Consider the following 27,370-nt stretch of genomic DNA (forward strand, 5'->3'; position numbering starts at 1 on the left):
ATCCTATGTGTGAAGTGTGAACTTTCATCTCTGTTCCTTTGTTTATCTATCACCAAAAGATAAAAGCACTCAGCAAAAGAAAGAAGTAGCAGCTGCATCACCCTCCGTTCCCTTCTTTTTTCTTTATTTTAAATGTATTTTAATTAATTTTTCCCTTGCTATCAGAGCAATTCCAAAACCTCTCTCTCAATCAAAGTATCAATCTTTTTGGTTCCTTCTTGTACCCCAGCAGAAAAAGATGGCAACTTTACCTTCCCTCATTCTTCACTCAAACCCCAATACCTGTGATGCTTTCTGGGTGCTGAAGGAGAAAAAGAAGAAGAAGAAGAAGAAGAAAATTGAGGAAGAAACCTTAATAAACCTTGTTGTTGTTGCATTGGTGGTGGCAGGACCATGGCCAGCACCAGTGGCACAAAGGGTGGTCCTTTTGAGATGGGTAGGCAGCCATCAAAGAGGATGGTGAGGGCTCCTACCAGGAATGTGGACTTGGGAAATGAAGAGGGTGTTGTGGACAGTGAGATTGTTCCTTCTTCACTTGCTGTGCTTGTGCCTATTCTCAGAGCAGCCCTTGAGATTGACGAGGAGAATCCCAGAGTTGCCTATCTTTGTGAGTATTTTTTCATTGGGTTGTTTTGATGTTTTTTATTTTTATTTGGTTAAATTAGTTTATTGATCCTTTAATTTATTTTATAGGTTTAATCTGGTCTTCAATTTTTTTAGATTCAATTTGGTCTTCTAATTTTTAAATTGATTCAAGTCTAAATTGAGCCGACCTTGTTAAGAAATCGTACTTTCTTGTCGCATAAAACCACTTAATGATGATTTTAAACTGTTACATAGCGCTCATTTAGATGGGTGGACCATTCAAATTAATTTAGACCGTGAAACCAAATTAAATTGATTTTAAAAATTAGAGGACTAAATTGAACCAAAAAAATTATAGGATAAAATCAAACCAATTTTAAAAATTAAAGGATGAAATTGAATCCGAAAAAAATAGAGGACCAAATCAAATGTAAAAATATAATAAATGACCAAATTAAACATAAAAAAAATAGAGGAAGAAAAGCTAATTTAACCTTTTTATTTTTTTTCATCATTGCAAATAGTGTGAGGTGTTGTGTTGTAAGTAGTTGTTAAATGGTTGGGTATGTTCATCAGGAATGGATTGTGGTGTTATATGAATGGAAGTATTAAAGGGTCCGACTATATGGGTTTCCTTGGATGTTTTGTCCAATATGTCTTTTTTTTCTTTCATTTTGATATTTTTTTTAAATGAAAGAATATTTTTTTTATGATGGAAGAGAAGACTGCAGAAGTTAAGGCTGGGGGTCCTAATTAGAAGTTGCAAATTGCCAAAATTAACAACCAATGAGAAACACTTCAAATATAAGATTTGTATCTCATGTTATAGCATGATTGCCAATTTTATTATGAGGGGGAAAAAGCAAAGAGAATAGAAAATGAGGTAAATAAGATCTCCTGCTTAGTAAAGCAATTGTTCCTGTGTTATCTCTTCCAGTGCCCCTAAAGTTGATTAAAAAGTAACTGATAGCACTCACCTCACACATTAAAAATAATCATCATAAGGAATTGGCTGTAGGGAAACATGAAAATAAGTGGGAGACTACATCAGAGTTAAACCATATCTGTGAATTTCCAACAGAGGTTTAGTGTTTGTTGAGTACCACTGTCCAAATGAAATACAAAATTTTGCTGTGAGCTTTGGATGACTATTGGACTTTGAACAGAGTTCTGCAACGAAAAAGGAATACTTATATTAAGTTAATATGATCATCTGTAAAGAGAAAAGAAAAGCACCCTTCCAAACATCCAAGTGGTTGGAAATCTTTTGAAATTGAGATATTACCATTGAACGGAACATGTTAGAATCCCTTGCAAAATATTAAAGCCAGTTAATGATTACCAGGTACCTCTACTTAAGTTTTCTGAAATTTAAACTTTTCTGTCCCTCTACACTAAATTCTTCTCTCAACTCTATCATAAAGGTTTTGCAAGAGTGGTGGTGGAGAGTCCACATGTTTTAAAAATGAATCGATGTGTAGCCTGAATTTATTGTGCATGGTTAACCCCAAAAGAATATGGTAGTAATCATGATGGGATGTTATAAAGTCTCTTACAGGAGATCTGTAAAAGAATCCCCTCAAGTTACAGGGAAAAAGAAATGAAGAAACAATCAAAATGGCCAAATAATCATTCAATAAAAAGCATGTAGTAGGCAAAAAAACCAAGCTGCTGGTGCTTCATATATTCATGCATTCCTCAAAAGTCAAAAGACCAACACATGGTTTCTCATAGATAGACTTCAAAGTCTGGCAGAAACTAATCCATTTCTATCTGGTGTCCATGAGGGAGATGAACCTCCAACTATACTCACTTAACAATCCTTTTTCTAAGGGCAGTTTCAGTGAAACTAAGTTTGCTTTGTTTAACATAATCCAAACAGTACTGAGAAGAAAAAGGATATAACAAAATGAATATTAGTAAAACAATCCAAAACAAAGCCTTATTGCAAAATATCACATTGAACCCAGATTCTGCTTGCAAAATTGTTACTCTGATAGCAAAATCAAATTCAAAATCAACATCTAAAAGGGAAATGAAACAACAAAATGGAACGGAAGCATTCCTTCAGCATGTCAACAGTGTTTTTACCTTGTATATTTGCAGAAGAGTATATAATACTGATGTTTCTTTGTTTTTCTAATTAGGCCGCTTCCATGCATTTGAGAAGGCCCATACAATGGATCCAACATCAAGTGGGCGTGGTGTTCGTCAGTTCAAGACTTACCTATTGCACAAACTGGAAAAGGTACACTGGCTTTTATTTTCATACAGTTCTTATAGTTTTTGAATGTTCTGTTTTGTTATCTCTGGTGTCTATGTGCTGGTAATGATGGGTGTTCTGTTGATTCATCAGTTCTTAAAAATTAATCTCAGCCATATAGGTATTCGCTTTTTCTTTTTAATAAAAATCTTCTTTTTATCAGGAAAATATTAACATTAGACAATGATTATGTTATGGCTATATAGATTGATGATTTATGAATAGGAACAGCAGTTATTTCTTAATTCCTACCCAAAAAATGAGAAACAAGTAGTTTATGTATTAAACATTTTTTAAATTTCATGATTGCAGGAAGGGGAGCTTACAGAAAAACTTGTTCAAAGAAGTGATGCTAGGGAGCTGCAGACCTACTACCAACATTTCTATGAAAAGAAAATCCGGGATGGAGAATTTAATCAAAGACCGTGAGGCTTAAACTTAAACTTGTGCTTTCAAGTTTTATGAATTGTGTTATGATGCTTGATTCTTCTGATATTGCTCTTGAAGGGAGGAGATGGCTAAGAATGTTCAGATTGCCACTGTATTGTATGAAGTGCTAAAGACTATGGTATCTCCACAAAATATTGAGGAGAAGGTTTGTTTTGCTTGATTAGGCTACCATGACTAAAATTTGTACAATACTTGTAAACATAGTTCGGACATGGACTAAGGATGTTGTTTTATTGCCAGACAAGAAGGTACGCTGAGGATGTTGAGCATAAGAGGGGACAATATGAACACTATAACATACTTCCATTATATGCTGTTGGTGTTAAACCAGCAATCATGGAAATTCCCGAGGTTTGTATGTCTGGGATATATACATTGTTTGTCTTGCTTCTGCTAATGATATAATATCCCTGAAATTTTAAATTTTTAATCTGCTTTTTTTCTTCTTGGAAATTAAAGATCAAAGCAGCAATTGCTGCTTTATGTAGAGTGGATAATCTTCCAATGCCAATAATTCGGGCAAGACCTGATGCTTCTCATGATGATTCTACAATGCCTACGGATAGGCTTAAAAAAGTGAATGATATACTTGATTGGATTGCCTCAGTTTTTGGGTTTCAGGTAATGAATATTCTCTCCCTCCCCCTTCTATTTCCTAATTTCACTTTGATTGGAAATTATCCTGGTTACAAATGTTAAATTTGTCATGAAAAATATAGCTATGTATATTTTTTATGCTGCACATTTCTGGTGAATAATCTGACTTAATGTTTCCTTCTATTTTGGGATATGAAGAAAGGAAATGTGGCAAATCAAAGGGAGCACCTTATATTATTACTTGCCAACATAAATATAAGGAACAGGCCTGAACCATCTTATGAGGTGAACTATTATTTCCCACAAAAAGCTTTAATTTTTCTAGTTCTTTTTTTCCATATTTAAGGACTCGTAATGCTAATTAAATTTCAATGTTGTAATTACACTTCTACTTATCATATTAAAAGCTAACACAAAGCTTGTTGCAGCTCCATGTAGAAACTGTAGAGAAGCTGATGGCTAAAGTTTTCAAAAATTATGAGTCGTGGTGCCATTATGTGCGCTGTGAATCCAATCTTAGGTAATTGAATGTTTTATTTTAAGATAGTAAAACCCTAGGATTTCCGCCCTAAGAGTATGTTTGGATTGAGGAGTTGGGAAAAGGAAATGAGGGTTAAGTTTTGAATTTGAATTAGCATTTTATTTTTGAACATTTTTTAAATGAAAGGAGAAAAAAATGAATACCATGTAGCCTTCCAATCATTGCTTATTTGTATGTATAGATGTTTTATAGTTCTCAATTTAAAACCATAAAATTTACCCTCCCTTTCTCGCAAGCCCTTGCATCTAAGCATACTCCAAATTGTTCTTGATATAATGTTTATACACTAACAAGAGCTCTTTTGTTCATTTTGGTATATGAATTTTTTTTAAACTTTATAGGTTTCTAGAAGATTATGACTTGAAACAAATAGAATTGATATATATTGCACTTTATCTTCTAATTTGGGGAGAAGCTTCAAATATTCGCTTTATGCCTGAATGTCTTTGCTATATTTTCCATCATGTAAGTTTTCTATTGCTGTCTGTCAAACATTATTAATGACCTAGCATTCATTATTCTGCTGTGCCTGCACTGTGAGTTCATCATCTTAATCTTATGCTCTAATACTTATAACAAACGTATGCTTCAATATGTTAAACAGAATGTTTCTTGCCTCTTTTATATTATCATTATGCCATCATTCTCACCTCCATCAGCAACATTACATGTGTTATAGCTTCCATCTGTAACTATTTTCTCATCAATGTCTTTAATCTCTTGTATCATTCTTTCTAGAGAGAATGAAATCATTGAAATTAAGCAGAAGATATTTCATGAATAGAAAGAACAGATTGTGTGTTTGGATTGGTGGTGGGTTGAACTCCCCATGATTTTTTGAAGCAACAAATAGTTGTTTTTGTGGTGAACTCACCATGATTTTGCACTTGCCTTGATTTTCTACCACCAAACCAAACACACTAAGAGTTGATTCTATTTTCAGATTAAACAAATAATATCATTCTAATTATTTACCAAAAATCATTCTAATTAGGCAAAACCTTCTGCTACTTAGGCAAAAATCATTCTAATTTTAGCGTTGATCCTGACCCAATAGTTACGCACATTTTCAATTTCAGTTTCATGTTCTAGCATGGGTTAGAATGCTAGATAGTTAGATACTACGTTAATAACTCTCTCCTTTTTTTCTCCCAAAGATGTGCCATGAAGTCTATAAGATTTTAGATAAGAATCCTGCTCGTGTGACTGGGAGCAAAGACTTAGTAGAAGGACGAGATGATGAATATTTTCTGAGGGAAGTTATAACTCCTATATATCAAGTTTTAATGAAGGTCAGTTTGATGCAACAATAATTGGATTAGTTTTCCTGCTTGTTTTCAAATGTTTGCCTGAAACTTGTTTGTGTTTGGCAAAAAAGGAAGCAAAGAGGAACAACAAAGGCAAGGCAAGTCATTCCAATTGGAGAAATTATGATGATCTTAACGAATACTTTTGGTAAATGTTTCAGTAAACTTATCAAATAACGAAAACTCTCGTAACAGTTCTAAAAGCTATTTTTGTTTACATTTGGATAACAAGAAGATCAAATCTTTCCTTTTCCAGGTCTAAGAAATGTTTTGATGATCTAAGTTGGCCATTGAATTCCAAAGCTGATTTTTTTAGGCATTCAGATGAGACACAGACAAGACGTCGGGTCTGTATCTATTTTCTCTTTCTCTTTTCCTTTACATTCTCTGCATGTGTTATTTTTAAACTGTCAAATTCTTCTCTCACAATTCATAGGTATCGAATGTAGTTAGCATACATAAATATTTGGTTTGTTTTTATAAGAGCATGCCATTTACTTTATATTCTATGTGGTTCAAATTAATAATTTCTCATCGCATGTTAAATGACATATTTTCATACTCGATGCAAATATGCCTAGTAATATCCTATTTTCCCCCATATTGAAGAATGATTTATCGGCTAATACTAATTTATCCCTAAGATATAAACAACAACAGCAACAATTAAGCTTTTTCGTGTGACACCCTCTACTCTGACATATATATAATAAAGAAAAACATATAAAAATATGAAATTTAATTAAATCAATTTTATTAAATCACTTAAACATATTCACATGGGTAAAAGAATCACATTCGCTTCACTGATACCGAATAAAACTTATTAAAAATATTTCTGGCTCAAAACAAGACTGTTCAAGTTTACAAAAGAACTCAAGTTAAGTAGTGGAACAAAATCATGTAAACACACACACACACACACACACAAGTAAATATTTATATAGTAACTAAAAGTGCCGTTGAAAATACCTTTCCACACACACGTAAAAATAAATGTACATGAATTCATATATATTATCTAAAAATACACCACATAATCTACTAGGAATCTTCGGTCAATTTCAATTATAATATTAATTTTATACTAAAAAAACAAGAAAAGGAGAAAATACAAAATCAATATCTCACTTCCTTTTACGATAAATTTCTCCTTACTTAATCTCATCAATTCATGCTAATTAGAAAAAATCTCAATTTCTAGGATTCACACTTAACACAAGAACAAATTAATTTCGCATCGGGAAATCAATTGGTTTGTCAAACATATATAATTCATAGTTATAGTTGTAAAGATAAAATCAAAATTGCAAAAACACCCAAAAACACATCTCAATTGTTCCTCTAAGGATTCCTACACTTGTTCTCGCTGCTCCCCAAATGTGAATAACTCATCCCTTACCTCTAAGTGGGCTCACGTGTGTAGTTCGGCAGCGATAGCAGGGTCTACTGGTTCCCTAAGATTCTTCAAGATTTTCTTCAGGTTACTCTAGGGTTTCCAACCATTAAAGAGAAGGAGAAGGGATTGGACCCTCAATTTTACTGTCTCCGTGCGAGGGACATTTCTCTACAGACATTATTTCGTAAATCCCAACGGTGGGATGTGCGAAAATGAGTTGCGAAGGTGGTGTCTAAATTTCACGACGATCCAACATTACTGAGTCTAGGATTGTAGTCTTACTAAGACACATTTTGAGTGTATGTGGAAAAAAAAAGAGGGTTTTAAGAGAGGAATAAGGGAAAATGAACTTGAGAGAAAGAGATATGTCTCTATTTATAGCTAAGAGTCTATTATTTACTCTATTTTTTTTTTAATATTTCATGAAAAGGAACTTTATTTTACTCTTTATCAAATGAATAAATAAAACATCATTTTTTTATTTTCTAAAAACACATTTGTTTTATTTACCTTAAAAATATTATTTTAATTAATAAAATTATTTCTCTTTATTTATTTTTAAATAAAATCCTTATTAATTTATTTTATCAAAAAATGGGGTGTTACATTTCATACTTGCTGGAGCTGGTTGCATAAATCAAACATGCGATAATGTTTTGAAAGATATACTGATACAAAAAGCTATAGCAAGAATAGTCCTGTAACTACAAATATGAAGTGCCAATTCTCATGGAATGGAACCCACATGAATGCTTCCTGATCCAGAAATTTGGATTAGGATACAATTTTTGGGTAAATAAAATTTTTAATTTTATTAGACATTTCAAGGATCATCTGTCCTAAAAGCTAAGTTGCTAGGTGGAGGCATTTGAATGCTTTTATGTTTCCTACAGTACTATGTGCAGAAAGTCCAAATAGAAGAATAGCTTTATCATTGAAGTGGTGAGGATATTTAAAAAAAAAATAAATGATTTGTATAAAACCGGTTATATCCAAATTGACCACAATAAGATTTAAATTTAAATGAAACCAATTCATGGCAATTTTTTTATCAAAATAAAAAAAAGAAAATCATGAAGGTGCATTAGAAATGGAAAGGGCATGTCCTTACCTCTGAATTTGTGAAGGGATAGAATCATTCTCATGGTTTCACTTTGGTGTTCAGCACATGAAATTTTCTGGGTATTAGTGTTTGATTTTGATATGCAAAGGGACTGGCTGCTCTTTTACACGAATTAGTTGCGAGAGTTTCCTTTTTTTTCTCCTGTTCTTCTCCTTTTGTGTTGTCTTTGTTGAGGATTTCTTATCCTCCAAAGTTTGGTACTTTTGTCTCTCTTTCTCTAATAAATTGTCCTTTATCTGAACAAATAAATAAAAGAAAGAAGAAGAAAAATTGCCAGGACCTGTGGGATCTCACTTCCAGTTCCAGTATTGGTAAAAGTATGAGAATAATGGAGTCTGTACTATGACACCCTCTACCCCTCACATATATATTAATAAAGGAATAAAAATTCAAATATTAATTAAAAGTATTTTTAAAACATTTTTAAATACAAGCTTTTCAAATTGGTAAAAGGCTCACATTCACTTTCTTCTACATCATATTCGAACTTGTCCAAATAAATAATAAAGTCATCTCGACTCAAAGAAGTCATATAAGTCTCATACAATTAATATAGAACCTATATTCTAATGTCACATCCTATCAGAGCGTGGTGTTCCCGTGTCCTCTAGCATGAGGTTCTTCATAGTCATCCACCTATTCATCTGCTCCCCCGAATACAAGTTCAAGATCATCACAGGATCCAAACACAACAACACACAGGGAGTGAGTTATCACATTCCTAGCTAATAGAGAAACAAGACAATTAAATATACATATTATATAAATGAGATACCACTTACTTAAACATAGCTCACGTAACTTCACCACTTCGTCATTCAAAATTCACTTTTCAATTATCAATCACATTACACAAGAATCTCACACTTCGATCAAGATATAATAACACATCAATTAGCAAGCATATGCAATAGTTATGCTAAGACTCAATTCTATATGCAATGTGGTACCATGTCAGTGAAAAACCACCCTGGGGCGCTTAGGAGTACATAACAAGACACACCACACAATGGGTTTGTCAGGTCACTCTCACTAAGTAAGATCATAGGGAGACCAGTCAGGGTCACGATGTTTTGCGAGAATGCTCCAACCATATGAGATCAGCATAGGCTTAAAGGAGCACTCAAACCCGGTGACCCCCAAGGCCTACACTCCGAAGAGTCCGTCAGGGCCTCTCCCTCCTGATTCAGGTCCAACCCCTAAAATAATTTTTTTTTTACATGCAGACACTGCTCATGAATTATACAATACCCACGACCTTACACTCGTGTTTTAAACACGTTCAACACAATTGCGCTACGATTTAACACTGGTTCCTAAATAGGAAACCTACATTTTCTCTTTAACACTGCGCATCAACGCTTTTCTCAAGATAACGCTGGTCGGGTATTGTACAATTCATAGCTTATAACACAAGTAATTTCACATCAAGTGTTAACTACACACTTATCCACAACTAGAACTCATTCACAATTTCACATCTCATAGTGTCACAATCCACCATCACATGTTTACACGTATCTCACAAATTAACACATGTTCAACTTTACACTTATACTCAATCTCAATAACAATATTATAATCTCAAAGCAACATGTTATTCTACAATTCATCACATACTCACAATTTGAATTATCATTTCATATCCTCAATATAACAATTTATATAAAAGACTATCACAACATGAGGACTAAAACCCCTCAAATAATATTACACAATTATATCCAAATCATAGGTCCAAATATACAAATATCAAAAGCACAATTTATCAAGCAATTTTCATCAGGACATCAATATTTTATTTATAATTATAAAGGAAAAATTGCAATTTAACAAACATCCCAAAATAAAATCCCAATTTAATCCTCTAAGGATCCCTACACATGTTCTCACTAATCCCCAACTGTGAATCACTCATCCCTTACCTCTAAGCGGGCTCACGTGTCTTCAGCCAGCGATAGCAACATCTCTAGCGGTTCCCGAAAATTCTTTCAATTATTCATCCGACTGCTCCGATAGAATTCCCAAACGTCAGAGAGACGGAGAAGAGATTGAAACCTCCACTTGTACTGTCTTCATACGATTCCTTTTTCTCCCTCCACGAATATTATCTCGCAAATCCCAACGGTGGAAGCGTGCGGAATTGAATTTCGAACAACATATCCAAATTTCACAATAATCCAACGGTTAACGAAACCGGGATCGTAGTTTTACCAAGACAGCTCTGGGTTTCTGCGGGAAAGAAAAAGGTTACAATGCGAAGGGTTTTTCTCTCAGTTCAGACACGATATCAAAATTCCCAACGGTGAGAATGCTCTGAATTGTGTTTCGAACATGATACTCAAATTTCACGACGATCCAACGGTGAACGGGTTTGAGATCGTCATTTTTCTGAGACTGGTTTGGTGGGCTGCGGGAAAAAGAAAGGGTTTTGAGAGGAGAAGGGGAAAAACGAAAATGAGGCCAAAAGGAGGCAGCTGACTTAACATACCTATTTATACCTAGGGTACTCAGCCTATTATTTGCTCTATATTTATTTATTTATTTATTTATTACTAAAAAGATTTTTAAATTTATTTACGAAAAATTGGGATGTTACATGTACTGTAGAACGATCCATAGTTTAGTATGGTTTATTTGGTTGGATAGGGCGTGGATGGCCTTTATTGAATTAAAGACATATGCCATGTATGTATGTAGCAGAACTTTAGTTCTATTGCTCAGGCTGAAATGGTCTTTAATGTATATCTTTATTTTGTGTACTAATTTTTGTTGTTCTTGTTCTTCTTTTTCCTGGCTCTTAGAGGTCCAATAGACATATATATACAGCCTACTTGTATTTTTGTTCCACGCTGATAAAATTGTTGCATTGATTATAAGCAATTGTATATAAATACTCACCTGGTCAGATGAACTTGCATTACTTTGAAAGAGACCTATATTGAAGTACACATGTCAATGACAGGGCCGTAGCCATGCCAACACTGCAGTTGGTAAGAGGAAGCCCAAAACAAATTTTGTTGAAGTCCGTACGTTTTTGCATCTGTATAGGAGTTTTGATCGAATGTGGATATTCTTTATATTGGCTTTACAGGTAATTGTCGTAGTTGAACCAGTGGAATATTCTTTATGTTGATTTTCACTGAATGTCTAGAGCTATTGTTAAGTCTTGAAACTTTACCACGCAAATTTTATTTCAAATATGAAAGTATATGTTTCAGGCAATGATCATTATAGCATGGAGCTCCTTGGGACCTGTTGGAGTGTTTTTTGATGGACATGTCTTCAGAAATGTTATGACTATATTCATTACATATGCATTTCTCAATTTTCTTCAAGGTACTTGATTCGTATATATGTCTTGGCATTTTGTTGTACCTACTTTTTTCAAAAGATTTATTTAAAGGAGAGAAAAGAAGGCAGGAGGATAAAATATCCTCCATCTTACTAAAGAAATTGACTGATACTTTCTGACCTCTGGAAGAGCAGCACTTAAATTAATGTCAGGATATATTGCTGAAGGTAGGCCATGCACTAGCAGATTATTTCCTACACCTTCCAAACGGAGTCTACAAAAACCAAGTCTGGACTATGGCCCTGTTTGAATAAATTTCTCAATAAACACTTATAGGAGAGAAAAATAAGAAGATAAAATGAATTAAACTTCTCCCATAAGTTAAAATCAGCTTTTGGAGAAGTTAAATGAGAGAGTTTCAATAAAAGATTAAAAGTTGAAGTTCATAAGTTGATTTTAACTTGTGGGAGGATCTTAATTCATTTTACATTCTTATTTTTTTCTTCTAGAAGTGTTTATTGAGAACTTTATCCAAACATGGCCTAAGAGGAGTTGTGGATCAAATAATAAGTGTAATGATGGAACAATTTCAAAATGTTGGACAAACGTGTCCACCTTGGCCTGTATTGAGAATGTTGAGCAGAAAAGAAGATGTGAAAAAATGACGGGAAGAAAGGAAATTGAGAATTTCTTTGTAAAAGTCAAACACTTACATAGTTATTCAACCAGTACTGACAGTTGGTGACTATGAGTTACAACCAACTCTAACAGGCTCTTGCAACAAACTGAGTAACTGAATAACTATACTAATTGTGTAAATTCCTCAACTAGCTATATGAGAAAGTATCTATATACTCTAAAGGCATGCAACTTGGATTGGGTATATGTGGCTTGTAAAGCACAGAGACCTACCCCAGGGGGCATTTTATAGCTTATTTGGAAAGTGTAGGTAATATCTATAGGATATGGGGTCAGTAGTTTCTTGCTTCCCAAGAAACTGTAGCACGATATCTGTAGTAGCTCTGCTCACTCCCTATCAACCTTACTCTTTCTGTCTCCATTGCCGTATTAGTAAACCTCTATTGACTTACCTATTTTTCCTTAAAAATTGATAGACTTCAGAGAAAGAGGAGAGAGAAAACATAATTGAATTGTAACTGTATTATTATTACACTAACTATTACACAGAGAAGTCTATCTATATTTATTATTAAAATGAAGGTCGCTTTATTCTCTATGTAGTTTCAATAACAATTACTATTGTCATATAGTAACTTTTTTCTCATATCTCCAATTGCAGTAACTCTTGATATTATTCTCACATGGAATGCATTGAAGAATATGAAATTTACTCAGTTGCTTCGATATTTTCTGAAATTTGTGGTAGCAGCTGTTTGGGTTGTTGTTTTGCCAGTCTGTTATTCCAGTTCTCTAGTGAATCCATCAGGGCTAATAAGATTTGTCACCAGTTGGGCTGGGGATTGGGGGAACCAGTCACTTTACACCTATGTTGTTGTATTATATATGTTACCAAACATAGTGGCTGCAATACTATTTTTCCTTCCTCCACTGCGGAGAAAATTGGAGCGCTCAAATATGAGAATACTTACCTTTTTGATGTGGTGGGCTCAGGTCAGCAACACATACATTTATTGGTTTATTTTGAGGAAATACCTAACAGATGCTTTGTGTACTAATATTTGCATCTCTTTCTAATTGAAATGTTTTTCGGTGTACTCTATCTAACATTGACTATACCGCAGCCAAAATTGTATGTAGGAAGAGGCATGCATGAGAATATGTTTTCACTGTTGAAGTAAGTGAGAAATTCTTATCAATTTCCTTTTTGCGTCCAGTTCTTTTTGTGGTATATGTGGGGGGAATTTCAAGGTGGAAGCCTTCGTTTCACTCCAACCATGTTTTTCTTTTTAGTTGACTTTTTTTAATATTAAACATGATTTGATTTATTATACGCTTCGTAGGATAGTCATACTTGGTGTTTTGGAAACCCTTTTTCTCAGAAAATAATCTTATCTTTTTTCTCTAAAAGCTCTTTCAAGAAGCTGCCAAGAACAAAGATTTTTTACCCAAAAAATAAGTTCATTTAAACATGCACTTACTCTCCTAGTTAAAGACATGCTGAAGAATATATCTATCAACTGCCTTTTACAGTTTTCATCATATTTTTTACGAAACTATTTTGGCCCATACATTCTAGAGACAACAGGTCAATTTTTGAATTTTTTTTTTCCAATTGTATCAGACTAATGATGGGGTATTGTATTGAATCATAGGCACATACGTGTTGCTTCTATTATTAAGTTTCTTTTAATATATTTTGACTTTCAACTATATTTTATGGCAGGTACACCCTCTTCTGGATCATGCTACTGATTAGCAAATTAGCATTCAGTTACTATGTGGAGGTATTATTTATCTAATTGGTTTTGATTTTATTTTTCTTCCAAGTTCAGTAGCTTGTAGACACTAAAACACATTTAAGTGATAATGTGGCTATGCCCATAAATACACCAGTCAGTTATAGAGTTCAACTTGTTGAATTGAATATCAAAATCCCCACTTTCTGCTGGGAGAATGATATTCTATAATGTGTAACATGATGAAGTTATCTTAATATGCTTACGAACTTGGTCTTACATGGGATGAATTATAGGTATAATCATATCCGTCTCCCAATTAAGTTAGCTAATACATATCCCTCATGTGTATTCAAACCAACAAAAATGATAAGGGGCATCCTTACTTTTTACAATGGATGTTAATGCTAACTAACATATGAGTATGTTTGTCAATCAAGTAATAAACAGGCCTTGATTTCCAAAAGAGAGAGATTAAAATCTCGAATGGCAAACTTGCTTCCTCTGTCAAAATTTCATTCAAATAATTTAGAGTGTATTAGAATATCTACAAAATATTTAGAGCAAAAGTAATATGATCGAATAATATTAGGAGGAATAGGGTCAGGGGTTAGGAACTTAATTCCTACTATAAATAGGTCTGTTAGTGCTTTGTCTTTCGTATCACTTCAAAATATACCATATCAATTTAATGTTCTGTCTCTCTATTCTCTCATTTTCTCCTTCCTTACCTAAACCATATAATTTCAACAACTATAATGGGTGGAACAAATTCATCTTTTGTTATTAATAAATTATTGCTTTTTTACATTATATATCAGCGTTTAAATTCTATTTTTATAAAATCCAAAACAGATACTACCATAGTTACTTCAATTATACAAGCTTAATGCTAACAATTTGGAGCTTTAATGTTATGTGTTGACTGCATTATTATGTAAATAGTGTCTAGATTCATGGTCTGGTCTAACCAAATCATGTAATTATGGTAATCAGGAAACTGTCTTATTTCATTGATTATAATAATCCTAATACAGCCTCTATTGTGTATTTGAAAATACGGTTTCAACATGTCTAGGCCTCTCACTTTTCTCTCTTTCTTTCAATTGTATGTTCATGCAAAATTTAGAAAGATCAAAGAATCAATGACCAATAAATCAATTATTGAATTCTTGCAATCATGTTTCATGTATTTTCTTTATTCCTGTGTCATTAATTATTTTATGAAACTCATCAAATATTTTTAAAATTTTACTTCATTAGTTTGCTTCTCTTTTGTACTAAATTAATCTTTCAATAGATATCACCCCTTGTTGGACCCACAAAATTAATCATGGGGATGTCTATAGATAACTACCAGTGGCATGAGTTCTTTCCAGAAAATGGTAACATTTTATGTTGTTTACACTATCTCTACTACATATTCTATCAATATAACTAGATTCAACTCACATTCTGTAACTACTACAGAGACTCACAATATATGTATTGTCATTGCAATATGGGCTCCAATTATTCTGGTAAGTTTAGTAGAAAAGAAATTTTGGAGTGACAAACTTTATCTTGTTCCATTACTCTTATATGTTTTATTAATATATAGGTTTATTTTATGGATGCTCAAATTTGGTATGCTATTTATGCCACTCTATTTGGTGGTATTATTGGAGCCTTCAGCCATTTGGGAGAGGTTAGTGACATGTTTATTGCAATATTTTATATGGAGCCTTTGTAATTCCCTCCTTTTGTTATGATTTATTCTTTAGCTCCACATGAAAAAGTTGCATTATTCGACACTAAGTTACCTCATTAAACCCATCTTTCCACGATTTTTTTCCCTCAAAATATTTGAATTTTTGCTTGAGGTAATGATAGTACTAAATTCATATTAGTATATAATACTTTTCTGGCTATGATGCATGGATACTTCAAAATTGGTGACGTATACATGTCAGATAACGATATGTGTGTTATACAGCTGCCCCTATATCAAAGCATGATTGCCTTGTCTTCAAATGACATACATTTTTTCTTTGGACAGTGAAGGGATCATTATCTTAACTTGAATTGTTGAATATAATATTTTTATACAAATTTGATTACAATTATTCTTTGTTAGTAATTTTTTCAAGAGATTAAAGACAAACAGTAATGAGATGATGATGGCAAACCAAAATGAGTATCAGCTATAATAAGAAAAGTATAGAAATCAAGAAAAAAAATTAATGACATATATGCAATTTATAAATATAATTGTATTTTAATTAATATATATTGTACTTGCATCCTAATTTCTTAGAAACTTGTCATATTTACGTATTGTATCTTCTTGTACCCATACTCATGCAACATTGTTTTTAGGTGATTTTCTCCTAACGTTTTTGATCACTTAGATAAGGACACTTGGAATGCTCCGCTCCAGATTTCAATCTGTACCGGTAGCTTTCAGTCAGCGCTTTTGGACTGGAAGAGACAGAAAGACTAAACAGGAGGAATCGGTAACGCATTTCACGTTACAAAATTTATATGAGTGCACTGAAATTATATAACTACATAAAAGCTAAATATCTATCTGGAGTCTTATGAACAGAGTTTCTGTGGCAGGATGAGACATATGAACGGCAAAATATTGCATACTTTTCTCAGGTTTGGAATGAGTTTATAAATTCTATGAGAGAGGAGGACCTCATCAGTGACAGGTCCAAACTCCAAACTACTGCTTGCCTGACACATCTTGCATTAGATGACTGAATTTCAAGCATCTGATTATATCTCTTGACTACTAATTTTCCAGGGATAGAGATTTGCTTCTTGTCCCATACAGTTCAAGTGATGTTTCTGTCATTCAGTGGCCTCCATTCTTGCTTGCTAGCAAGGTGTGTAATGAGTGGTTCCCTATGGCCAAAAGTTTATGATGAATTTATGATTGAGTGGACATGCCTTTTGCTTCCTTTTTAAATTGTTTCAATATGTGATAGATTCCTATAGCTGTTGACATGGCAAAAGATTATAAGAAGGAGACGGATGATGATTTAGTTAGAAAGATTAAGAGCGATGGGTATATGTATTCAGCAGTTGTTGAATGCTATGAGACTCTCAAGGACATCATAATGAGCCTTCTGCTTGATGAAGATGATAGAAGGTAAGGGAGACATACTTGTACAGTCACTGTTCAGCCATTTAATTTTCTTCTTATTGGAATCCTCATGAGTATTGGGTTTCTTCCATGTACGAGACAGGGTTGTGAGGCGGATATGCGGTAAAGTAAAAGAGTGCATACATGAAGAAAAATTTGTCAAGGAATTCAATCTGAGTGGCTTACCTTCACTCAGTGAGAAGTTAGAGAAATTCCTAACTCTACTGGTAGGTTTTTCCCATCACATTTCCTTTTTTTCTCAGTATATTTCAGTTCCTTATTACAAATCTTATTCGGGTCTTATAAATATCATTTTTTCCCATTTGGCAGCGATCTGAAGATGGCAAACTAGAATCCCAGATAGTCAATGTCCTGCAAGATATTGTAGAAATTATCATACAGGATGTTATGTTTGATGGCCATTTGTATGTCTGAAACAGTGACTGGAACTTTGGTTTATGATTTCTTAAACCCTATAGTAAGTACTGCCTTACAGTATTTGCTTGGTTCTGCTTTCTCCAGGTTGCTGCAAACACCTCACCAATATCATGTAGAGAGAGGGCAGAAGTTTGTCAACATCGACACTTCTTTTACACATAATAGATCAGTGATGGAGAAGGTAGTCTTGACAATTATACTTAAGTGAACACATTATTACATTATTCTTTGTGAATGTGCTGTTGCTTACAGGTTTCTGTTTATTCTCTGTAGGTTATTAGGCTTCATTTGCTTTTAACAGTCAAGGAATCAGCCATAAATGTTCCCCAAAATATAGAAGCCCGCCGCCGTATTACATTCTTTGCAAACTCCTTATTTATGAATATGCCAAAGGCTCCCAAAGTTCGGGACATGTTGTCCTTCAGGTTAGTCATTGTGATAGACTAATATATTGAAAGGAAAGGAAAAATAGAATGTGTGTTAAATAATGTGAAGGAAAAACTCATAAATGCACCCACCACCTCATGCAAGGGTCCTTTGAGTGTGAAGCATGGACAAACACATTGATCTACTCTATCTTGTGTTGAAACTCAACTTTATATTGGAAGAATGAAGGCAACGAGAATCAAACTCTTGATCACTTGGTCATAAAGACTCTAATACCATGTCAAGGACTAACTTCCATAAAAGCTTAAGCTGTTGGGCTGAGGCTTATGAATAATCTTATATCTAACAAATAACAAATTTTGAAATGGATGGGTGATTGTACACTGTACTTAATGTCTGCTTCCACTAAACCATTTTTTCTGACTAACTCGGGAGAAGAATGGTTAAGATTCTAATCAGATGTGTTTTTCCATTTCTATTGCTCTTTGTTGTTGGTAAGAATTGCCACCTCATTTATTGTGGCTGCATTCATGTATCTACAAATTATTGACTTTCCCAAATATATGGATGATTGTTTACTTTTGTTGGGAGAGAATTATTAGAAGTTAGTATGTAATGCTAAACACATGTTCTGTTCTTTATTGATTGAATTACTATTAATTTAAGCATACTAAGGTGGCAAAATAACTAATATCTAGTCTAACTGTAAGCAATTGACCATTCTAATGTGATCAACATAAATACACGTCACTGTATATTGTAATAATGCTAATTTTCTAGCATAAATCTTAATAACCTAACAATTTTCCTTCATGCTACTTTGATTTGTAACTTATCTGAGTGTTGCTTCAGTGTTCTGACACCATATTTCAAAGAAGATGTTTTATATTCTGATGAGGAACTCAATAAGGAAAATGAAGATGGAATATCAATTTTATTCTACCTAACCAAGATATATCCTGGTGAGTATTTTATATGCTTACTTACATTTCTACCCATCTTTATTGCACTCATTTACTGTATGCCATTAATGTACTGTAGATGAATGGGCCAATTTCGATGAACGACTAAAAAGTGAAGATCTTGAAGAAGATAAGGAGGAGTTCACTCGACGGTGGGCATCTTACAGAGGACAAACACTCTATCGAACAGGTCTGGATTGCAATGAACAGTAATTTTGTTGCTAGATTTGAATATATATTCCAATTTAAATGTATTTTTTAACTTTTTGTTTTTGCTAGTGAGAGGAATGATGTACTATTGGCAAGCTTTGATCCTTCAGTACTTCATAGAATCTGCGGGAGACAATGGTTATTTCTCTATTTACATACTATGTTCAAGTTCAAATTCTAAGATATGGCATAAGCCTTCCATATATGAATGAACTATACATCTTTTCTCTTGCAGCGCTCTCTGAAGGCTTCCGGACAATGGATTCCTATGACAAAAAGAAGAAGCTTCTCGAAGAAGCACAAGCTATGGCCGATTTAAAGTTCACCTATGTTGTTTCTTGTCAAGTGTATGGTTCTCAGAAGAAGTCCAAAAATACTAGAGACAGAAACTGCTATACTAACATTCTCAATCTGATGTTAACGTGAGTCAATACAACCATTTGCTGAACTTTATAAGTTCCTTATATTTGTAAAATAACAATGGGATTGACAATGGTAAAACGGAACATTCCATGCAGGCATTCAGCCCTTCGTGTTGCTTACATTGATGAAACAGAAGAAACAAAGGATGGAAAATCTCAAAAAGTTTATTACTCTGTTCTTGTCAAGGGAGGGGATAAGTACGATGAGGTACGGTCAAAAAATTCTGGTTTGATGTTTTCTTGTGAGTTGTGCTTTTTCCATATTTATTGAAGAGTTTAATTTCTCTGTTCTGTTAGTGTAAACATTTTTACATTCTCAACCAATAATAAGAAATCAAGTTAGGTATGTGATAGATACTGAAATTACGATAGGAACAATAGGTAGAAAGTCAGAGAACAAGCTCTGATTACAATGAAAATTGCAGGAAAATATCAAAAATAAAAACCAAAAAGAAAAATATCAAAGAAACAGTGCTATTATAGGTCCTTTCTATGATTTCTGAACCCTTCTCTCAAGTATCCTGCTGCCAGGTGTACCCTCTGTCAAAGACAATCATAACAGAATTCTCTATTTCATTTCCTAAACTACCCTTATTCCTTCTTTCTCTTCTATGGGAGACTTTTATCGGAGGTCCATTAGCATGATTTTTAAGGTAGTGATGTTAAAAGTAAACAAATTTACTATACGTGACAATTTGTGATTGGATTGTAGTGTAAAAACCTTTTAAACTGTCAGTGCATAAACTATTTACCCTTTATTAAAATGTTATAAAAAGTTTAGTTTTGTACACTTGTTCTTTGAAAACCTACCGGTCACTCACTGTCTAGGAAAGAGACTAATATGAAATTTGATGACTATTTAATTTGTCATTGCAAAAGAGGGAATGTAATGAATCAAAAGTTTCTCTAGAATCTCTTCTTCACTCTAGCATATTGTGTGGTTTTTGTGGTTGTATTCTATGGATGTTTATTGATTGAAAAATCTAGCATTAACTTGTGGTAAGACAATTGATGCATCTGGCATGTGACAACCACATGGTGGTGAGGTTTTTCAATTTGGTTACTAAATCAGAGAATCATGAGTTGGTTGGAGGCTTCTATCAAATGAATCAAATTGTATAGAATGTGTTTAGTCACTGCTGGCAAATGGCAAAGCTGATGTAACTCTCTTGGGTTTTTCAAATTCAAGCTTTGGAATCTGGATTCCATATTACAGAGAGACAAAGAGATATGTTAGAATTATATGAAAATATCCAAAAATTTCTTATTATATCTTAGGTTGTCCTCTAAGATTAATTTTACTGGTTCCTCATTATATCTTAGGATTGGTTCCTATATTTCCTTATCTTATCATGATTTGTTTATCTAATTAGTTAAGATCAAAAGGCTGAAATATGTTTTCGATCCCTGATAAATACTCAAATTTTGTGTTTGCTTCTTGATAAATTTTCTCTTTGTATTGAGTCCCTAATAAAACAATAATTGTATTTTTGGTCCTTGGCACTTTTTATAGTCTCTTTGAAAAAGACTAATAACAAATGAAATTTTTTTTGTTAAGGAACAAACACAAAATTCGCTAATGGAGGCACTAAAAAAAGTGTTAAGGACCAAAAACAAAATTTTTGTTTTATTAGGCAACAAAAACAAAGATAAACTTTGTCAGGGAGAAAACACAAAATTTGGGTATTTATTAGAAATCACAAACATATTTTAGCCTAATTAGTATAGATAAAGGTTTGTCACTTCTTTTTTTTTTTATCTATTTCTATTATTGAAAAGAAAAGATTGTCAGTAAGCAAAAATCTAACTAAAAGGAGCAATTTACCTCTTATTTATCCAACAGTAAATAACCACTTTTTTAACAATGAAGAAATCAATATGGAGCAGATGCTTAAGAGATGAAACAAATAGAAAGATATGAAAGAGCATATATGAATACTGCTATGATAATTCTAGAGTAAAAGATTATTAAAGTGACAAACTAAAGGATGTTATGTGCAACTCTTTGCATGATATAAAGTATAAACTGAAGGGGTTTTCTATTGTGTTACCGACTTACTGTTGTGCCTAACTATTTAATGAAATAGTTTGATATTGTGCCAGGGTTGCTCAGTTCATGTTGAGTTGGTTTGGCATTTTGAACAGCCTTAAATTTAATTCAAATGATTCTATATTGCATTACTAGGAAATATATCGTATCAAGCTACCCGGTCCTCCAACTGAAATTGGTGAAGGGAAACCTGAAAACCAAAATCATGCTATTGTATTTACTCGTGGAGAAGCCTTGCAGACCATAGATATGAATCAGGTAACTTTTCCTCGGACTTCAATTTAATATGAATTAAGTAGCACTTTCTGTATAACTCAATTCTCCTAATTTATTGTTTCTTTTGTCAAGGATAACTATTATGAAGAAGCTTTCAAAATGAGAAATGTACTGGAAGAATTCCGGAGAGGACGTAGTGGACAACGGAAACCCAGCATATTGGGTATAAGGGAGCATATATTTACTGGAAGGTCTGCCTTGTGAAAATATCTAGTATTAAATTTCATTTGAATAAATTAATTCATGATCAAGAAAATATATACTTCTATCAACAAGCTTGAATTGGCACAAGTTATCTATGCTTATGTGTTTCTTATTCTGCAGTGTTTCTTCACTTGCTTGGTTTATGTCAAACCAGGAGACCAGTTTCGTGACCATTGGCCAACGAATTTTGGCAAATCCTTTAAGGTTAGTCCCAAGTTTTGTGTTATTTGATACAGCATGTAAGTATTATTATGAATCCCTTGGGATTTTCATCTTGTTTTCACACCTTTTTCACTTTTTACCCTATTTTCTATTTTGTTTCATCCATTTGGTCATTCAAATAAAACGGGAACTTGTAGTTACAAGTACATGTTAGTAGTAAATAAGCAAGAAAGGCTTCTATTTACTGTATATCACTTAGAATTTGGACTTGGGACCTAACTCAACTCCACAAAACTAGCTTGTAAGGTGAGGATTGGTAAGCTATATAAGCTCTACTTAAGACATATTTCTAGTTAATGTGGGACTAAACCACTACCCTTGAGGCTGTAATTAAGGCATGCCCCAAAAGAGGCTGCAACTAAGGCGGGCTAAGGGTGACTGCAGTTAAAGTGGCTTTCCTACAATATCTACTTGCTTCCTACCTGAAATCCCTTTAGGCTTGAAACTTGAATAGAGCACAGAGTCATCATGCTTTGTGTTACAACTGAATTTAATTCAAGCTTAGGATGTCTTGTTTTATTCTCTATGCACTAAAACTTCAGTTAAGTAATCCATTTTCCTGAATTTGCAGGGTTCGGTTTCATTATGGCCATCCTGATATATTTGACAGACTCTTCCACATAACAAGAGGTGGCATAAGCAAAGCATCAAAAGTTATAAACTTAAGTGAGGACATATTTGCAGGTACATATGGTTGAATAGAAATGCTATCTGATGGATCTAAGTTTTCCACTGATTCTGCTTGACACCCATAGGGTTCAATTCAAATCTAAATTGCAGATTTATGTGGGTGGGAGTATTTTACTAATTGTAATTAACTTCCATAGGGTTCAATTCAACTCTACGTCAAGGATATATCACACATCATGAATACATACAAGTAGGTAAGGGGCGTGACGTGGGCATGAATCAAATATCACTCTTTGAGGCCAAGGTTGCAAATGGAAATGGAGAACAAACACTTAGCCGTGATGTTTATCGACTTGGACGACGATTTGACTTCTACAGAATGTTGTCATTCTACTTCACAACAGTTGGGTTCTACTTCAGTAGCATGGTAACTAATCAAATCTCATTTTGGGGATTTTATCTTGATAGTTTAAGGCTATTAAGAATAGAACATTATTGGAATATACTTTGTCTAATTGGAGTATTTGGTGTTTTCTTCCAATATAGAACCAACTTGTTACATACACTTTCAGTATAGCATAAAATTAAATTAACAGAAATCATCTTCATATATGTCTGTGAATGGATTCTATTGTGATCTGACCTTTGTTAATCATAAATTATTGTTGAAGATAGGTCTACTACTCAAAATGGTTTAAATGAAACAGGATATGGCAAAGATATGTGAATAGAAATCTATCTGCAATTTTGCATAAAATTGCTGCTTTCTTAAGGCTTGATTTTAGCACTTCTCTATGCTGTCTAGACACTTGTATTGCATAAAACAAGGATGGTAGACAATGTTAAATAAGTATTTAATATGTATTATTCATTTAGTTTAGAGAAAACTCTCAATTTGGTCCTTCAAATGTATGTCACCACATTAGTCCATAAAAAATTTTGGTGACTAAATTAATCCTTCAAAAATTCTTTTTGTCACCGCTTTAGTCTTTCACAAGGACTTAAATAGTGACATTTTAGATCTTTGAAGAACTAATTTGGTGACATAATCTTTGGACAACTAATATGGTGACAATTTAAATCTTTGAAAGATTAATTTGGTGCCCAAATTTTTTTAAAGACTAAAATGGTGATACATGCAACTTTGAAGGACCAAATTAAGGGTTTCTCTTCAGTTTAATTCAGGTTCTTTTGAGATTGTGTTGGCTTTTTGAAAGTGGAGCATAGAAAAAATGAATATCTTCTATCAAATCAAATTTCTTGATAATCTGGTTTTAGATATGAAACAAGTTCGTAAATTTTAAAGATATCTATAACAATCAACTTAATTTTTGAGTTAGGAATTGCCTTATGCTGACACCTGTATTTGGACGTTATGAATTTTTCAGATAACTGTGTTGACTGTGTATGTGTTCTTATATGGACGTTTATATATGGTTTTGAGTGGAGTTGAGAGAGAAATTCTTCAAAGTCCAAACATACATCAGAGCAAAGCCCTTGAAGAGGCCTTGGCAACTCAGTCTGTTGTTCAGTTGGGCTTACTGCTTGTGCTGCCCATGGTTATGGAAATCGGCTTGGAGAAGGGATTTCGCACTGCCTTGGGTGATTTTATCATCATGCAACTTCAGCTAGCCTCTGTGTTCTTTACTTTCCAGCTTGGAACAAAAGCTCATTATTATGGAAGAACACTCTTACATGGGGGATCTAAATACAGATCAACTGGTCGTGGATTTGTTGTCTTCCATGCGAAGTTTGCTGATAACTACAGGATGTACTCACGAAGTCATTTTGTGAAGGGCCTAGAGATACTCATACTATTGATTGTTTATGAAGTCTATGGGAGCTCATATCGCAGCTCACATCTTTATTTATTCATCACAATCTCAATGTGGTTTTTGGCCACTTCCTGGCTGTTTGCTCCTTTCTTGTTTAATCCTTCTGGATTTGATTGGCAAAAAACAGTGGATGATTGGACAGATTGGAAGCGATGGATGGGAAATCGTGGTGGTATTGGTATTTCATCTGATAAAAGCTGGGAATCTTGGTGGGATGAAGAAAATGAACACCTGAAATACTCAAATCTCAGGGGGAAAATAATTGAGATAGTTCTTGCATTTCGCTTCTTTATGTACCAATATGGAATTGTCTACCACATGGATATTACTCATCATAACAAAGATTTGCTGGTAGAGTAACTCGTCTTCTATATTCTCCAATCGTATTAATGGTTGCAAGTTTATTTGGCACCATCTTACTACTATCATTGTTTTTTCCTTGCAGGTATTTGGGCTTTCTTGGGCAGTTTTAGTAATAATACTAATTGTATTGAAGGTATGTAAATGCTAGCTTGGGGATCAAGAGTGACTTCGTATAAACCATTACCAATTTGATTTAAGTCTAATTAATTGTTTGATGCAAAACTATTGTTAACTTAAGATTAAGTGAATTTTTGCTTCTAGTTTAAATTTTAGACAAAAACATTTCTTTTCTATCAAAAAGGGGAGATTTTAGACCATTGTATAGCCTTTGTATTGTGCGGTTAAAATTAGTTCACATTTCTGCAATATTAATGCATTTGTCTTCTGCTGTTTATGTGAATTCCATATGGGCATATCAGATGGTATCCATGGGAAGGCGAAGATTTGGCACCGACTTTCAGCTCATGTTTCGTATTCTCAAGGCACTTCTTTTTCTTGGCTTCTTGTCAGTCATGACTGTATTATTTGTGGTATGTGGACTTACCATAGCAGATTTGTTTGCTGCCATTATCGCCTTCATGCCATCTGGATGGGCAATTATTCTGGTAAGTTAAACTTCTGTATCTTTGAGAAGCACTAATTAAGAACACTATTTACTCTTTTTGTCAACATTGTCCTGTTTGAATAAACTTCTGCATAAACACTTACTTGAGAAGAAAGTAAGAAGGTAAAATTGTAAAAGCCTCTGAAAAAGTAATATTTCTTAATCTGAAAAGTAAACGTTACAAGATACATTATACAATAATAACCTGAGCTAATGGGCTTGTGAACCCAATACTGAAAGATATTCTAACAAAAATGAATTGAGTTTCTCTTATAAGCCAAAATCAACTTACGTAATTAAATTTTATGGAAGCTCTCATTTAACTTCTCCAAAAGTTGAGGTGCATTAGTTGATTATAACTTATGGGAGAAATTCAATTTTCTCTTATAAGTTCTTATAGAGAAGTTTATCCAAACAGAACCTTTGTCTGACATGTCTTAGGCAAATTGAAGAAATATTTCTACATATTCTACTTGCACACCATCCTAGACAATTTTCTAATTAAGTACTTCATTCAACCAAAAAAACTGATATTCCCTTTTTTATTTTGCACTCAAGATTGCACAAGCATGCAAGGTATGCTTGAAAGGAGCTAAACTATGGGACTCAGTGAAAGAACTATCCAGAGCTTATGAATATGTAATGGGATTAATAATCTTCTTGCCAACAGCCATTTTGTCATGGTTCCCATTTGTGTCAGAGTTCCAAACCCGGTTGCTATTCAATCAAGCATTTAGTAGAGGTCTCCAAATTTCAATGATTCTTGCTGGAAAGAAGGATACTTATAAATCTGATTGACATATTACTGAATTGCTAAGGTAATCTTGCGTGTACCTTGGTTGATTTTGTACCATGCATTAAAGAAAGTGATGTTTGTTTACTTTGCTCACTGATTCCATATCTTTCCAAATATTGGCAGGAATTTGAAGTTTTCAAATTGGAGAGAAATTGATCTCCCACATACTAGAATTTTTTGGGGAGTCCCTATGATTCCCTTTTTCATACTATATTTTACTGACTGAGAATAGGAATGACAAATTACTAAAGCAGGGCTATCACATTTTGAAGTTGCATAATTGTATCAGCAATGTATACGTATGAGCTAAGAGGAGAGCTTTATTTATTTGTTACAGTATAAAGGGGATTCATAGTACAATGTGATTATTACTCATTATAAATTAATTACGAATTTTTTAATATTAGTTATTAAGTTTAAAGATAGTTTACATGTCTCAAGTATTAATACTCAATATAAAGGGGATTCATAGTACAAAGTGATTATGACAATGTGATTATAATCAATATGAAGGGGATTGATATATAGTACAATGTGATTCATACTGATATTCCCTTTATTTTGCACAGTTTTCTAATTAAGTACTTCATTCAACCAATTTTAAAAGGGATAAACATGCCGTAACTAAAATAAAGTTAGCTTTTCCTGACATATGCATCTTTTGTGTATATCTTCCAGTATTTGAACTAAGAAATACTCAGGCATTGCAAGAAGATATCAAACTTTAGCTTAAAAATTAATGAACTAACCAATTTATTTTAAATGTTTTCAGGGATGTATAAAATCTTAGTTATTAATAAAAATAGTCTAGAAGATTGGTTATGCTGGTGAAAATTAGATAGTTACAGTTAATCTCACAAGTCACAAGTTGGTTTTGTGTCTCTTAGGCTGTTTGTTTCT

The 27,370-nt window shown here is 33.4% G+C and overlaps 1 protein-coding gene across 2 annotated transcripts; it reads left to right on the forward strand.

Moving 5' to 3' along the window:
• On the forward strand, positions 1-26,895 carry LOC114396473 (callose synthase 7-like). 2 transcript variants are annotated; one of them, XM_028358464.1, is made up of 43 exons: positions 1-607; positions 2,733-2,833; positions 3,161-3,273; positions 3,356-3,443; positions 3,539-3,649; positions 3,758-3,919; positions 4,094-4,180; positions 4,324-4,415; positions 4,778-4,901; positions 5,594-5,728; positions 5,815-5,891; positions 6,000-6,090; positions 11,231-11,359; positions 11,487-11,604; positions 12,861-13,192; positions 13,324-13,376; positions 13,926-13,986; positions 15,239-15,323; positions 15,409-15,458; positions 15,539-15,625; positions 16,329-16,433; positions 16,540-16,634; positions 16,730-16,811; positions 16,914-17,077; positions 17,175-17,298; positions 17,402-17,496; positions 17,594-17,690; positions 17,783-17,934; positions 18,749-18,858; positions 18,938-19,048; positions 19,138-19,206; positions 19,304-19,490; positions 19,587-19,698; positions 21,676-21,798; positions 21,889-22,007; positions 22,141-22,224; positions 22,814-22,926; positions 23,070-23,299; positions 24,261-25,058; positions 25,153-25,203; positions 25,490-25,675; positions 26,233-26,492; positions 26,594-26,895. In XM_028358464.1, the coding sequence occupies exons 1-42, from the start codon at positions 394-396 to the stop codon at positions 26,470-26,472; spliced, it is 5,757 nt and encodes a 1,918-aa protein (XP_028214265.1). In that variant the 5' UTR covers positions 1-393; the 3' UTR covers positions 26,473-26,492; positions 26,594-26,895. The 2 variants fall into 2 exon arrangements, with proteins under 2 accessions (XP_028214265.1, XP_028214266.1); XM_028358465.1 differs by lacking the exons at positions 1-607; positions 2,733-2,833; positions 3,161-3,273; ... (3 more) ...; positions 4,094-4,180; positions 4,778-4,901 and having other exon boundaries at positions 4,322-4,415; positions 26,594-26,825.
• Positions 26,896-27,370: the final 475 nt, after the last annotated feature.

Source organism: Glycine soja, chromosome 18, assembly GCF_004193775.1.
Source record: "Glycine soja cultivar W05 chromosome 18, ASM419377v2, whole genome shotgun sequence".
Lineage (NCBI taxonomy): Eukaryota > Viridiplantae > Streptophyta > Magnoliopsida > Fabales > Fabaceae > Glycine > Glycine soja.

What these genes read in the sequence shown, in the direction of transcription:
- LOC114396473 (XM_028358464.1), top strand. Translation starts at nt 394, where the DNA reads ATGGCCAGCACCAGTGGCACAAAGGGTGGTCCTTTTGAGATGGGTAGG. An exon ending in AGACACAGACAAGACGTCGG is followed by an intron (nt 6,091 to 11,230) that starts GTCTGTATCTAT and finishes TGTCAATGACAG; the next exon opens with GGCCGTAGCCATGCCAACAC. An exon ending in ACAAACACTCTATCGAACAG is followed by an intron (nt 19,049 to 19,137) that starts GTCTGGATTGCA and finishes TGTTTTTGCTAG; the next exon opens with TGAGAGGAATGATGTACTAT.